Here is a 12,607-nt window from a genome sequence, read left to right as displayed (position 1 = left end):
GCACATATGGTCACCTTATCTTTGATAAAGGAGGCAAGAATATACAGTGGAGAAAAGACAGCCTCTTCATTAAGTGATGTTGGGAAAACTGGACAGCTACATGTAAAAGAATGAAATTAGAACACTCCCTAACACCATATACAAAAATAAACTCAAGATGGATTAAGACCTAAATGTAAGTCCAGACACAATCAAACTCTTAGAGGAAAACATAGGCAGAACACTCTATGACATAAATCACAGCAAGATCCTTTTTGACCTACCTCCTAGAGAAATGAAAAGGAAAACAAAAATAAACAAATGGGAGCTAATGAAACTTAAAAGCTTTTGCACAGCAAAGGAAACCAAAAACAAGATGAAAAGAATTGTATTCTTAACAGTATTTAATATATGAGTGACACTGGTACTGCCCTGCATATCTCAGGCAAGAGATTTCAGTGGCCTAGAAGGACTGATTATGGTGCCTTCACTTGTTCAGTAGCTTTCAACATATCACAATTAATGTACTTAGTTAACTGGATTTATGAATTGCATTATCTAGTTTTAACTAAGCTAACCTAACCTTCATTAAATAGGATACATTGCTTTAAAATTTTCAGAAGAAACAAACCAAAAAACAAACAAAAAAAAATGAAAACATGGATTGAAGATCATTAGAAGACAAGCTCAAGCAAAAAACAAGATGTCAGAGTTAACAATTCTCTATTCCTAGAAGGAATTATTGGTGAGCCATATTACAAAGGAAGATCAATGATGATCTAGTCAAAACTGACAAGAACTGGGCTAATAAAATTAGTTATCAAGAAGACTGCTTGAATTATGGATTTACATTCCCTAATACTCATGTTAAATTTCTCCTTAAGGGAGTATTGCATCTTGAGATTGTTTTAATGACATTATCATTAGCAAGATATTTAAAATAGTTTCTTTTATCTTTAATTGATCTCCTTACAATTTACATTTCTGTATATGTTTTGTAATATACATAATTTATTAGCACAGTAGTACACATATAACAGAAATAAATAGCATATATAGAAGATGAAGGTAAAACGTGTTATTGTGTGCTTGACAGAGTAGGATGTATAAAGGCCCCAAAGCAACCTATTTGGCTATGAATATGAATGTTTTGCTGATTAAAACAACAAAAGTTTAATATGAAGAGGTCTTCAGAATGCCAGCTCCTAGCATAAGCATATTTGCCTTCTTGGAGCTAATCCCATGAAACAAGCACAATCTTAATGATTTTAGCCTCTGGGAAGATGTCATTTTTTTCCAACTGGGGGGTAGGTAAGAGTTATTCAGCACCAGAGTCTAAGCCATAGAAATGAATTTTATGAGCTTTCTCTTGAGAGCTGCAAATTTGGATTTTATTCAGAGTAACCATCCTATCATGTGGCCATTGATTTTCTCATTTCCTATTCTTTTCTTCCTAAATAACCCCCACACTTAATTGGAGTCCCAGTGTCTCACATTTCGAAGAACATTTTCAAAAAAGAAACACTGGGGTTTGGAAAAGAGTTCTAGGCCGGAGAGAAAGGCAGCTATCTGAGTCAAGTTTGATATGCTCGCATGCCATCATTAAAGTTTTCAAAAGAATTTCAGGAAACATTTGAGGCCTATTTTCAGAAAGAGAGAACTGGCAGGCCTTGAATGAAACAGACCCCCTGTAGAAAAGAGCGGAGGAGGTGTGTGCTATGATACATCCTGGCACCACGGCCCAAGGCACACTGCTGGGGCAGCACCAAAGCACTCACACCTAACAAAGAGCAACACGATCTAAGAAAGTTATAAAAGAAAAAGGAAGGAAGGAAAAAGAAAAATCTCAGCCCTGACTTTTCTTTTCTATGTGTTTCTATTGTAATTTTGGTTTAATCAGAAATAAATTATTAAGTATACAATTCTAAACTAGGTTATAGTCCTTTTAATATATTTCAGTCTGATATCACCATGTGACCCTCTAGACAGAGCCATACAGTATAAAAGCAGGTCCAAATACCTGGGTGTGGTATGAGTTTATCGTATCCCCAAGGCAAGAGATTTTTAGGGCAAAGGCTGGCACGTACAGACAAGAGGGTGGATCACACAGCTGGGCATAATACTGGATGACTACTATTTTACAATAATATTGTTTTAACTTTTACTTGAGGAGGCATTACATATGTTGTCTCACATAGCATTAGCTAAATAGTTGACTATTAGGCCAGATAGGGGGAGAAAGTAAAAAAAAATGTGTTTGTCTAAACTAGCACTGATTATTTCATTCTGGTTTTAAAATCATACCCTTTATTTAAATGAAAATCAGCTTTGGGTCACTGTACAATAAAATAATTCAATATAGCAAATCAATGGAGAGCAGCAAAAGTGGCACATTAACAAAAAGACTAGCTGCAGAAATCAGGATATCTCAAGTCATACTCAATCTGAATGAGCCCAGTGAAAATGGTAGGCCTTATAGTGTCCTAATATTTAAAAAGCTGCAGCTATATCTGACTAGACTAGGGGAGGGAGGGCATGCCAAAAATTTACTGGCAGTTTTTATCATCTCCAGAACATCAAGATCAGATACTGGTGGCAAGCCAGACACTTGAACCCCCTCTGTACTCAATCTATTAGCTGTGATAAGCCTTTACTAAGTTAGTGGCCTTTTCACCCCCTGTATGTTTCTTCAACTGGACCTTAGGATAACACTGGGCCATGACCAGATTTAGAAGTGAGCTGGTATGTTGGTTTTAAGAAGGTCTAAATGTTGAATAATAAAAGCTAAATTATATTATTTTCATAAATTGAAAATGATTATTTTCTGAGCCCAAAAATTTGATCTGATATTAAAGGAATAAGAGCAGCCCATATATCACAGTGGTTTAAGGGGAAGCTGGAAAAAGTGCCCAGGCTCTGTAAGAGATCATGTACATGATTAGTGCCGAGGCCACTGCCAACAGGAAAAAGAGGGACTGCCACAGTCGGAGAGTGTGATTGTATTTACAGTGCATTAGCTTTGGTTAATGTGTGTGCTCAGAGAAGTAATGTATAGAGGGCGAGAAAAGACCTGTTTTCAAATGTTGGTGCTGAGTATGGATTTTCCATTATGTCCTGAGAAAGTATCGATGAATAATGACATACAGTCCTATTTTTTGGTGGTGGTGGGGTTTGCTGCTGCTGGAGGGGTACTTTCCCATGACTGAGGGGACGTACAAATGGATTTCCTTGTCAGTTTTCACCCCCCATGTGAGTCTGGAGAGCCACCACTGAGACGTTTATCCCTTATTTCACAGTTTCTTAACCAATTGTTTCCAAGAGGTTTCTTAAATGATTGCAACCATAGTGTCCCTAAATGACCCCTTTAAGTAAGCAGCAGGTATACTTTTTGAATGTCTTATGAAAAGAAGTTTCAGAGCTTTCAAGGCCTGTAGGTCCAAAAGAAAAAAAATGAATATTTATAATAATCATGTGGAAACCATTCCCCATCTCCCCCAGAATAGGACTACTTCTCTCGTTTTGCCCCATGTTAGACTTTGACATGCTTTCAGGCAGTGGTTGTGTGTGTTTCACGGGCAGTTCCAGGAGGAGAGAGAGGCACGCTAAAATCACTGTGTGCTGGATGGGGAAAGAACAGCAAGCACAAAAAGAGTCTCTCTGGGTAACTCTGGTTTTCCCAGATCTTCAGATTTCTTCAGGCCCCACCCTTTGATATGAATTGTAAGGAAAGGAATATACAGCTAGCAAACCATTAAGAACCAAGAACCTGAAACTTTCGCTGGCAGCTGTAAAAATAAAGAACTAGCAAGCTGGAGAAGCTAGCACCAGAGTGCTGTCAATTTGTTCAAGCTGATTTGGTCTAAGTCCAGGAAAACCAGTAGTTCACTCACAGGAGCCAAGTCTGACTACTTGGTCGTGACTCTTGAGGATTATGGCAGCCTGAATAATGGCTCTCCCTGGTGTCCACCTCCTGATCCTCAGAAGCTGTGACTATTACCTTCTATGGCAAAAGAGACTTTGTATATGTAATTACATTAGAGATATTGAGATGGGAAAATTATCCTGGGTTATCTGGGTGGGCCTGATGTAATCACAGAGGTCCTCACAAGAAGCAAGAAATTGGAAAGGAGAAGGCCATCAATGTGATGACAGGCAGCAATTGCAGTGATGTGCTCAGAAGACAGAGGAAGGAGCCACAGCTAAGGGACACAGGTGCCCACTAGAAGCTGAAAAAGGCAAAGGAATGGATTGTGGCCTCAGAGCCTTCAGAAGGAACCAGTTCTGCCAAGCCCTTCACTTTAGCCTGGTGAAAATTCTTTAGAACTTCTGACCTCTGGAACTGTACAATGATATGTGTGTTGTGTTAAGCCACTGAGTTTGTGACAATTCATTACAGCAGCAGTAGGAAATGAATAAAATGACTCTTCTTGAAGAAAGATTAAGAAGACAATTGATTAAATATAGAGGGAGCAGTGACAATCAGCATCTATGCAACTACCAACTATAGTTTTCTCTTTAGGTTGATACAGGCATTTCCTTGCCATTGGAAAAGTGGTTGATAGTGACAATGTTTCTTAGATGTCTATGATCTTTTAGGCGAGATAGTAAAACAGCTTATTTTATTACTCAAAAATTGGGCTGAGTTCACTAGAAAAAACATAGACTTATACACCACAATTTTCAACAGTGCTACAGTTCTCAAATGAACATTAATGGCTTCATTTTTGTTTCTAGCAAACTTCTGATGATCAATCATGGGCCCCCATCACTGGGCTACATCTCTCTTTGAACCAAAACTCAAAAATCGAGTTGAGAGGGAAAAAAACAATTGTGATTTTCTTTTCCCCTACATATATCTTCTTTCAGCCCCAAGTAGAATGGAAAAAAAAGGGGAGAAAGAGAAAGAGAAATGTTAGGTTACTGATAAAAAACATTCATCGAGAAAGAGGTTATTTCATAACCCTTGGGAATGTTCAGATAGACAGATAATGATGCTTTAATAGGACCCCACTCAGGACAATGGCTAAGAATCTCTGCTCTTGTGTATTTCTTTGCAGTATATGAAACATTCCACTGATTCAGAGCTATCCATTGAATTTCAGTGTTTCAAGATGCATACTGACAGAAAACTTATGACAGTTTCCACCTACATGATTTCTTTTTAATTGGCTCTGAAAGTCCCAATGACTTAAACTCCTTGCTTTTAAATTTAGACCAACTGATATTCATATAGCTTGGAGAAAAGTTAAGGGACTTTGAGCTTCTAAGCTTTTGATTCTTGTGTACAGGACAAAGATAATAGATTCTAGGAGCAGAATGAGCATGTAAGGCTGCATAAATTGTGATATGCACTATTATGGGAGTATCCATGATATGAATGGCAACTCTTAAATTTGTGCAGTGAACAACCTGCACAACACTATGCAGCAATGCCGGGTATGAGAAAATTGAGTAACTTAACAGTGTCTGGAACATAGTAAGCACACAAAAAGTTTGTTATATATGTTTTCAGTACAAAATTACATAGGAAAATAGTAAAATCTTCACACTTAGGAAGAACTGAAGAAGGTTGTCTATCTGTTTTACTAAAGACAAAAAGAAGAATGCCTGGCTAGGTTACCTCTTCTTTGCCTACAACTTGGAAACAAATGACCTTTGCTAAATAAGGTCTATCCCTATATAATTATATAGAATTTTAATTAAAGAATTCTAATGCTTCTGCTTCCACCTAGATGTTTAGCGTTTTTGGTTCTTTAAGGGTATTCCATGAAATCTCTAAATTTTACAATCTGTCTAGGATTTGAAACAACATTAACAGGTGGAGAGTAAATTAGAAAATTTGAGAGTTAAGAATAGACAAAAGATTTATGTCTCAGTTTTTTTTTAGAAAATTAGTTTTTACATTTGAGGAAGGGAATTCCTACTTCAAACACACACACACATACACACACACACACACACACATTCGTGGACGTACACAGAGCCCATATACACACAAACAACAACTGCAGCAGCAACAATAATAATATTAAAATAATATTAATAACTTTAAAAGTATTCTCCCCAGGCTGATCCCCCAAAAGATCTCTAAAATAAGCCCTATCCTTGTTTCATAAACAAACACAACATTGAACATGAAAGGCTATTATGACCATGCACAAAGTAAACTTATGTAATTTTTATTTTTAATAATAAACCATCTACAATGGTGACAATTTCAAAACAAAAGATAGAATTGGTCTTCTGCCCAGGCAAAGTACATCTCCTATAATTTCAGCTATATTGGTGAAGAGACTTGGGATTTTCACAGTTTCTCCCCACCTACTTGGTGACATCCAAAATTTCCTTCACAGGGAGCACACACTTTCGTTGCTAAAACGACAAAAGAAAATATTGGATTTTAGCACCTCTGAGACTGTATATAGAGGAAATGCTATGAGTTCATAAAACGCTGTTTTCTTTTCTTCCTGTGCCCAGATAGAATACTTCTTCCAGCTTTCTTTGCAGTTACATGAGTCTATGTGTCTGGATTCTGGAATACGGGTGGGAGTGATGTGTTCTAATTCTTATCCTGATCCCTAAAATTTCCCATGAGATCCTCACTCATTTTCCATGTCAGGTGTCTGGATGCAATGAATCCTTCTGAGGGTTGTGAAGCCTTAGAGGTTAGGTTATCTTATAATGAGAAGGAGCCTGAGTTCTTAAATGACTGTGTGGTACATGACCCATCACCCACAATCCACCTTGACTGTGATGTGAGAGAGGAATAACCCTTATTGGGTTAAGCCCTTAAAATATTTTTATGTTGTTCTTATAGCATCCAGGCTACTCTGAATAATATGGAATGAGAGGAGCAGAGATGAAAAAATATACATATGCCATGTTCAGACAATATTTCCCCTCTTTCATGGGGCAACACCTTTTTCAGACTTGAATCTCAAAGATTCCTCAGGATAATAATTACTTAGGATGGTTGTTAGCTGATAACTCACTAGCTTATTTTCCAAGAACTTTTATAGGGTCCTCAAAACTTGAGAATGACACTTTACAAGAGAAAGTAACATCCAGAGGGAGAGAGTTGCCTAATTCAAGTTTCATGTTTGAATAGTACAGAAACAGTATGTCCTTGCTTGAGTCTGGCATCTCTCTTTATCTCATCATTTTCAGCTGCTTCCATGATAATTACTTTTTTCTTTTGTATCTGAAGTCAGAATTATAAGTAAGAGAATTCTGACAGTACCCTTGTAGAGCTAAATCATTAATCTGGGGACGTTTATAACACCAAAAAGACCTGTCATTAAAGGTAATTCAGCTCCTTAAAAGCAGTTAAAGAACAAACTTGAACAACAATAACAAGTACACACACACAAAGTTTACAGGTATATATATATTTATATTTTTTATTAGTAAAAGGATATTATGGACAAGGCTGTATAGAGTTATATTGTCAGCAGGTGTAAGAAGGAACTCAATCTAATCATCAATTCATATTGTCTGACAAGTGCTATAATTATTAAATAAAAATTCACAAGGTAAATTTTTATAAAATATTTGTAAAGGGATTAGGAAAATAAAAAATAAAATTTCCTGAGCACCTAATGCGTGCCAAATATTGTGTAAAATACATGATTTTATGTATCCTTACCATGTGGCAAGTAACACAATTATTATTTTAATGAAGAGAAAATAAGCTCAGACCAACAAACTCATTTACCCGAGGCTGCATGGCTAATAAGTATTAGGACGCAGACAAAATGTATTTCCCAAGTCCGTATTCATTTCACTCTACTTTATTGCAGCACTAAATTTGAGTGTTAGAATTAAATAACTATGTCTAAAGCTGAGATTCTCAGGTAAAAGGTCTATTTGTTGTATTATAAATAAAAATCAACATTCAATCTCTCATCCTAGTATGGCATTTATAGCGGTTGAGTTTTGAATTTAGTGATTAGAATCCAGGGAGAAAGGGAGATGGAGGAAAGGTACAAAGAAAAGTAATAAAGAAAAGTTATAATATCTCAAGAAAGAAATCTCAAAACCGTAGGTTACTGGTGCTGTTTCAACACTTTGACGAGACTGAAAAAGCCTGTGTAATGTGGCACATTTTTATGTCATTGGGTCTGGGACACAGATTTGGTTTGTGTTCCTTGAGGCTGTTGTGTATGAGCAAGTCACTGCTGGGGGGCCTCCTTGCCACCTAGTGTCTAAATCTAACCCTTCTCTTTGCTCTCTGTTGCATTCACGGTAACTCTCACCAGTGTCTAAGGAGATCTTTTTAAATATTTTAATGTCATCTTAGTATATTTTATTGGAAGTAGTGTAGAATAGTCATTAAAAGCAGATTCTGTAGCTAGACTACTTGAGTTCAAATCCCATCTCTGATACCTAATAGCTGTGTAACTTGATAAAATATATATTTAATATCTCTTTCCTTCAGATTTCTCATCTGCAAGATAAGGATAATAATAATTCTAAATTCATAGGATTATTATAATGATCAAATTAATTTGTGTATGGGATAGTACCTAGCACATAGAAAATACTAAAAGAGGGAAGAGATATGGGAACATATGTATATGTATAACTGATTCACTTTGTTGTAAAGGAGAAACTAACACACTATTGTAAAACAGTTATACTCCAATAAAGATGTTAAAAAAAAATAAAAATAAAAATAAAGTGCTTAGAGCGATGCTCCACATGTAAGAGTTCTCTAAACACCAGCCACTGCCTTTACTTTTACTACGGATGCCACTGTTCCAGTACCTGGGGAAAGGCACACACCCTCTCTGTGCCTCGGTTTTCTCATCTGTGAAATGAGTGGGTTGGACTGGAGGATGCCTAATCTTTCCAATAAAAGTAAAATAAAATTTTATTTCTAGTCACAAAAAAAAAAAAAGAAAATACTAAGTATGTTAACTACTATTATGGACCATAATATATGCTATCATTGTTTTCATCTCTTAAGTTAACCACAATGTCATGAGACTTATTCTATAAAAATATAAAGGAGAAAAGGATTAAAGGGAAAGTTTTTGGTCATGAAAGGGGGAATAATATTACGTTATCAAAGATTTAGGGGCTACAAAGTGCAAAAGATATAAACAAGCCTTTTGTTTTATTTTTAATCAGTAGCAGAAAATACCAAGTCGTTTCAAAGAAATTCTTTGTCACTAAAAAGATAAAATAAGTCCACGAAACTTATTTTATATTTTCTATTATCAAACCAGATATCTAGTTAGTTGAGCTGTTACTGATCAGCTGTATCATCTTCTTGCTTCTCATGCTAATCAGGAGAAGGAAGGGAGGGGTGGATACCAGAAATTGAGAGAGGACAGGGAGAGGAGTGAGAGTCACGGTTGGGGCAGTATCAAAAATGGCTGAGAGGTTTGTGTTGTACCAATAAATCAAGTTTCAAAGGCATCCCTTTCACTTGTTAATAAAATTGTCTATGGCATCAACATCACTGGGTTATTTCAGCCTTTCTCATTATACCTTCTAAGCTATTACTTAAGAGATTAACTGGCAGACTGTCTACTCCAGAGCTTGGTCTGCCCTCCTTTTTGAGGAGATAGATAGATTATTATTGTAACCACTATTTATGAAAGATTTCTGGCCTCTGGTTTCCTTAAAATAGTTCCAAAGTCTACCCCCTCCTCCTTGGGTATCTTTCTCTGTAGGATACAAACTCAATGATTTGAGACACAAGTTGCTGACAGAGATCCTGAGAACCCATTATGAAAATGAAGGCAGAAACAACCTTTGAATGTATTTTCCAATTTTAAAAGCCTTCATTACATAGCACATTTCAGGCTGAGAATGTTAAAAATTTATCATAGTTTCAGTAATTGCAGCTTCCTCTGGAACTTGGCGTAATATGGAATCATTTGTAAAATGTATATTTTGTTTGGCACTCAGTAGGAAGCTTGCCAGGCAATACATTTAATTAGGAGCATGAGGAGAAGAGAATAATTGTAGAGTCTGGCACAATATATTATTGTTACTTTTAAGTTCTGTATGTGTTTAAGACAGTGGTCTCATAACAAGGTGTGTATTTAAAGCTAGAGGTAATTTCCTTTTCATCAGCCCAGGGTTTTTATATGGGGAAATATATTATTTTGAAGGGAAGGGTACATTAGCTACATCCCTTAGATAAAACTCTTTGTCCATTGTTTAAGCTAAGTGAGCATTAACCACTCTCCTTAGTAACAAATTTTGTCCGTTCTTTAAGACCTTGAAAATTGATGCATTGCCTTTTGGGAGCTTGGACAGCTTTATTTAAGTTTAACTTTCTCTGGAGATGCATAGACATAATGAAATGCAGTGCCTGTCTTGAACATAACCATGTACATAACATCTAGTCCTGCCTGATGCATAGTGTAAATTTGACAAGAGCAACTCAAAAAAATTGTAATGATTGATGTTGACTTTTTAGAAAAATTCAAAGCAACCCGTGTCAGCAGATTCAAAGAGAAGTATGGTGATAACCATCTACTGAGGCCAGGTTTTCATCCTCTTAGCCGTGAGGTTCCATTTTTACAGGAAAACTTGCTTGTAATGTATTTGAGAGGGCCCATGAATAAAATGCAGTGAAAGGGCCTTTTTGACATACTAGTCACAAGTGATTTGATGTTCAGGTTTTCAGGTGTAGAATACTCTGATCATTTTCCTTTGCATGAATCCCTCTATCTTGTATTAGTATAGAATGATAGTCCCTACGTGAACAGAGATTTTTCTCTTAACAACACATCTTATTAGATTTAACATTAGGGCATCTACCCTCAAGACTGGTCCAAGATGTAAATAAGATATTGGACAAAGATTGTGTCCATTCCCCTTCTCTTCAACTCCACTGTATTTTGGCCTCTCAAAATCTCCCTTTCCTCACCCTGACTGGCTTATTCCTTCTTCCATCTTCCTCACTCTTCTTATTCCCGGCAAAGCATCAAAACAGTTTCATTAGTGAGTGATTTCTTCAGGGTCCTATTCTCTGCTAGGAACAAGGAACAGAAACCACATAATTGGAATAGCCAGTGTGTCGATACTCAGTAGAGGGTTAGGAATTGGACATAAAGGAATAAGGAGAGGAGCAGTTTTAGGTGGATGGAACATTTATATTCATTCAGGTCAGGTATTCATTTATTTTTGAGGAATGAGAAGACAGAAAAATATCTCCTTATCTTATCCCACTCCAACTATGTAAGAAGTGTACTTCTTTCTTAACTACATTGCAAATCCCTAAATAAACCTAACTTTTATTCCATGGCATTAGAAACCAAAATTATCTTAAAATAACAAGCACAAAAATAACAACTTATTGAATGCTTACTTTGTTTAAAACAGTGTTCTGAGCACTTTGTGGAAATTAAATCATGCAGTCCCTAGAATGACTCCATGTGGTGGATGCTGCTATTTCCTATCACTGGGAAACTGGGGCAGAAAGTGGGTATTTATCTTGTTTGACTTACACAAATGGTAAGAAGCAGTCTGTTTGGGGAAATAGTCCAAGATAGTGTGACTCCAGATTCATACTCAACTACTCTGATATTACTATGAAATAATTGTGGAGGAGAGGTAATGTGATAAAAACAAAGTACAGTTAACCAAAAGACTGTAAAAAAAAAAAAAGATTAAAAATAGGATGATTAACAGCATCCCTGCTAATCAAAGTACACTGTTGAACATATAAAATGTCCAAAATCTCATGTTTCCACCCAGAATGAAGAAAATACCTTTGCCTTCAGGGGTCTACATCCACCAAAAGTATCTCTGGGCTAAGGTTTATTGTACAAAATACATGGGAATGAAGATCAAATGGAGTCCATCTTCGTGGCAGAATATCCTGAATCTTAACAAAATAGGCCTTCTTTTTAATTTTTCATTTAATACTGGAATCTAATCATGGCCTGTTTAAAACTGAAGTATGTAAAACCAATGGTTTATACTTTGGGGTACAAATCTTGTGTGTGTGTGTGTTTGTATCTTAGCATGAACCACTGCAAAAAACATGTATTCTTTCATTTTAAGGGGAAAAGGACCACTGAAGCATACAACTGATGTGATCTATGCAGCTAAAATGATATCAGAATCAGGATCAAGGATGGACGTCCTTGCTCGGCAGATTGCCAACCAGGTGAGTTCTTTACAAATGGATGTGATGAAAGTTCATGGTAATTACTGTCTGTAATTTGACATTGTTGAAAACAAAGTTGAATTTTTACTCTGTTGGATTGTTTTTTCCTAAATTATTATTGAATTATTTTTAATTTTTTTTGCATAATTAACACACAAGTAGTGGAAAATTTATTCTGAGGAAGTTTATTTCTTGGTGCTTTATTATTACTACTATTATCATTATTATTATTATTTAGGGCTGGATTATTTTTAAGATTTTTGAGCTTCAAATATATTCAAATTATTCTAAATATCAGCTTTTTGAGTTTCAGATATACTCAAATTATTTTAATTGGCTGTAATACCCAATGTTAGTATTCTTTTTCTTAATATCTCAGATTTCTTATTTTTGCTCTTCAAAATTTGTGCTTTTCAAAAGTATGTTAGGTTTTCTGTGTAAACAGTATGTTCTGGCATTCTATGTAAAACTGTGAGACAAATAGTAATTAGTAGA

At 35.9% G+C, this 12,607-nt stretch overlaps 1 protein-coding gene across 9 annotated transcripts in view; it reads left to right on the top strand.

Annotated features, from left to right (window-relative positions):
- The window catches only part of CTNNA3 (catenin alpha 3), a 1,750,900-nt gene that overhangs the window by 1,672,998 nt on the left and 65,295 nt on the right, over positions 1–12,607 (top strand). For all 9 annotated transcript variants that reach the window (XM_028481840.2, XM_028481834.2, XM_028481839.2 and 6 more), the window contains one exon: positions 12,007–12,112. In XM_028481840.2, coding sequence (XP_028337641.1) covers positions 12,007–12,112 — 106 coding nt within the window. The remainder of the gene's footprint in view (positions 1–12,006; positions 12,113–12,607) is intronic.

Source organism: Physeter macrocephalus, chromosome 20 (assembly GCF_002837175.3).
Source record: "Physeter macrocephalus isolate SW-GA chromosome 20, ASM283717v5, whole genome shotgun sequence".
NCBI lineage: Eukaryota > Metazoa > Chordata > Mammalia > Artiodactyla > Physeteridae > Physeter > Physeter macrocephalus.
Note: the sequence above shows the minus strand (reverse complement) of the source record. Positions and strands in the feature narration are given on the sequence as shown.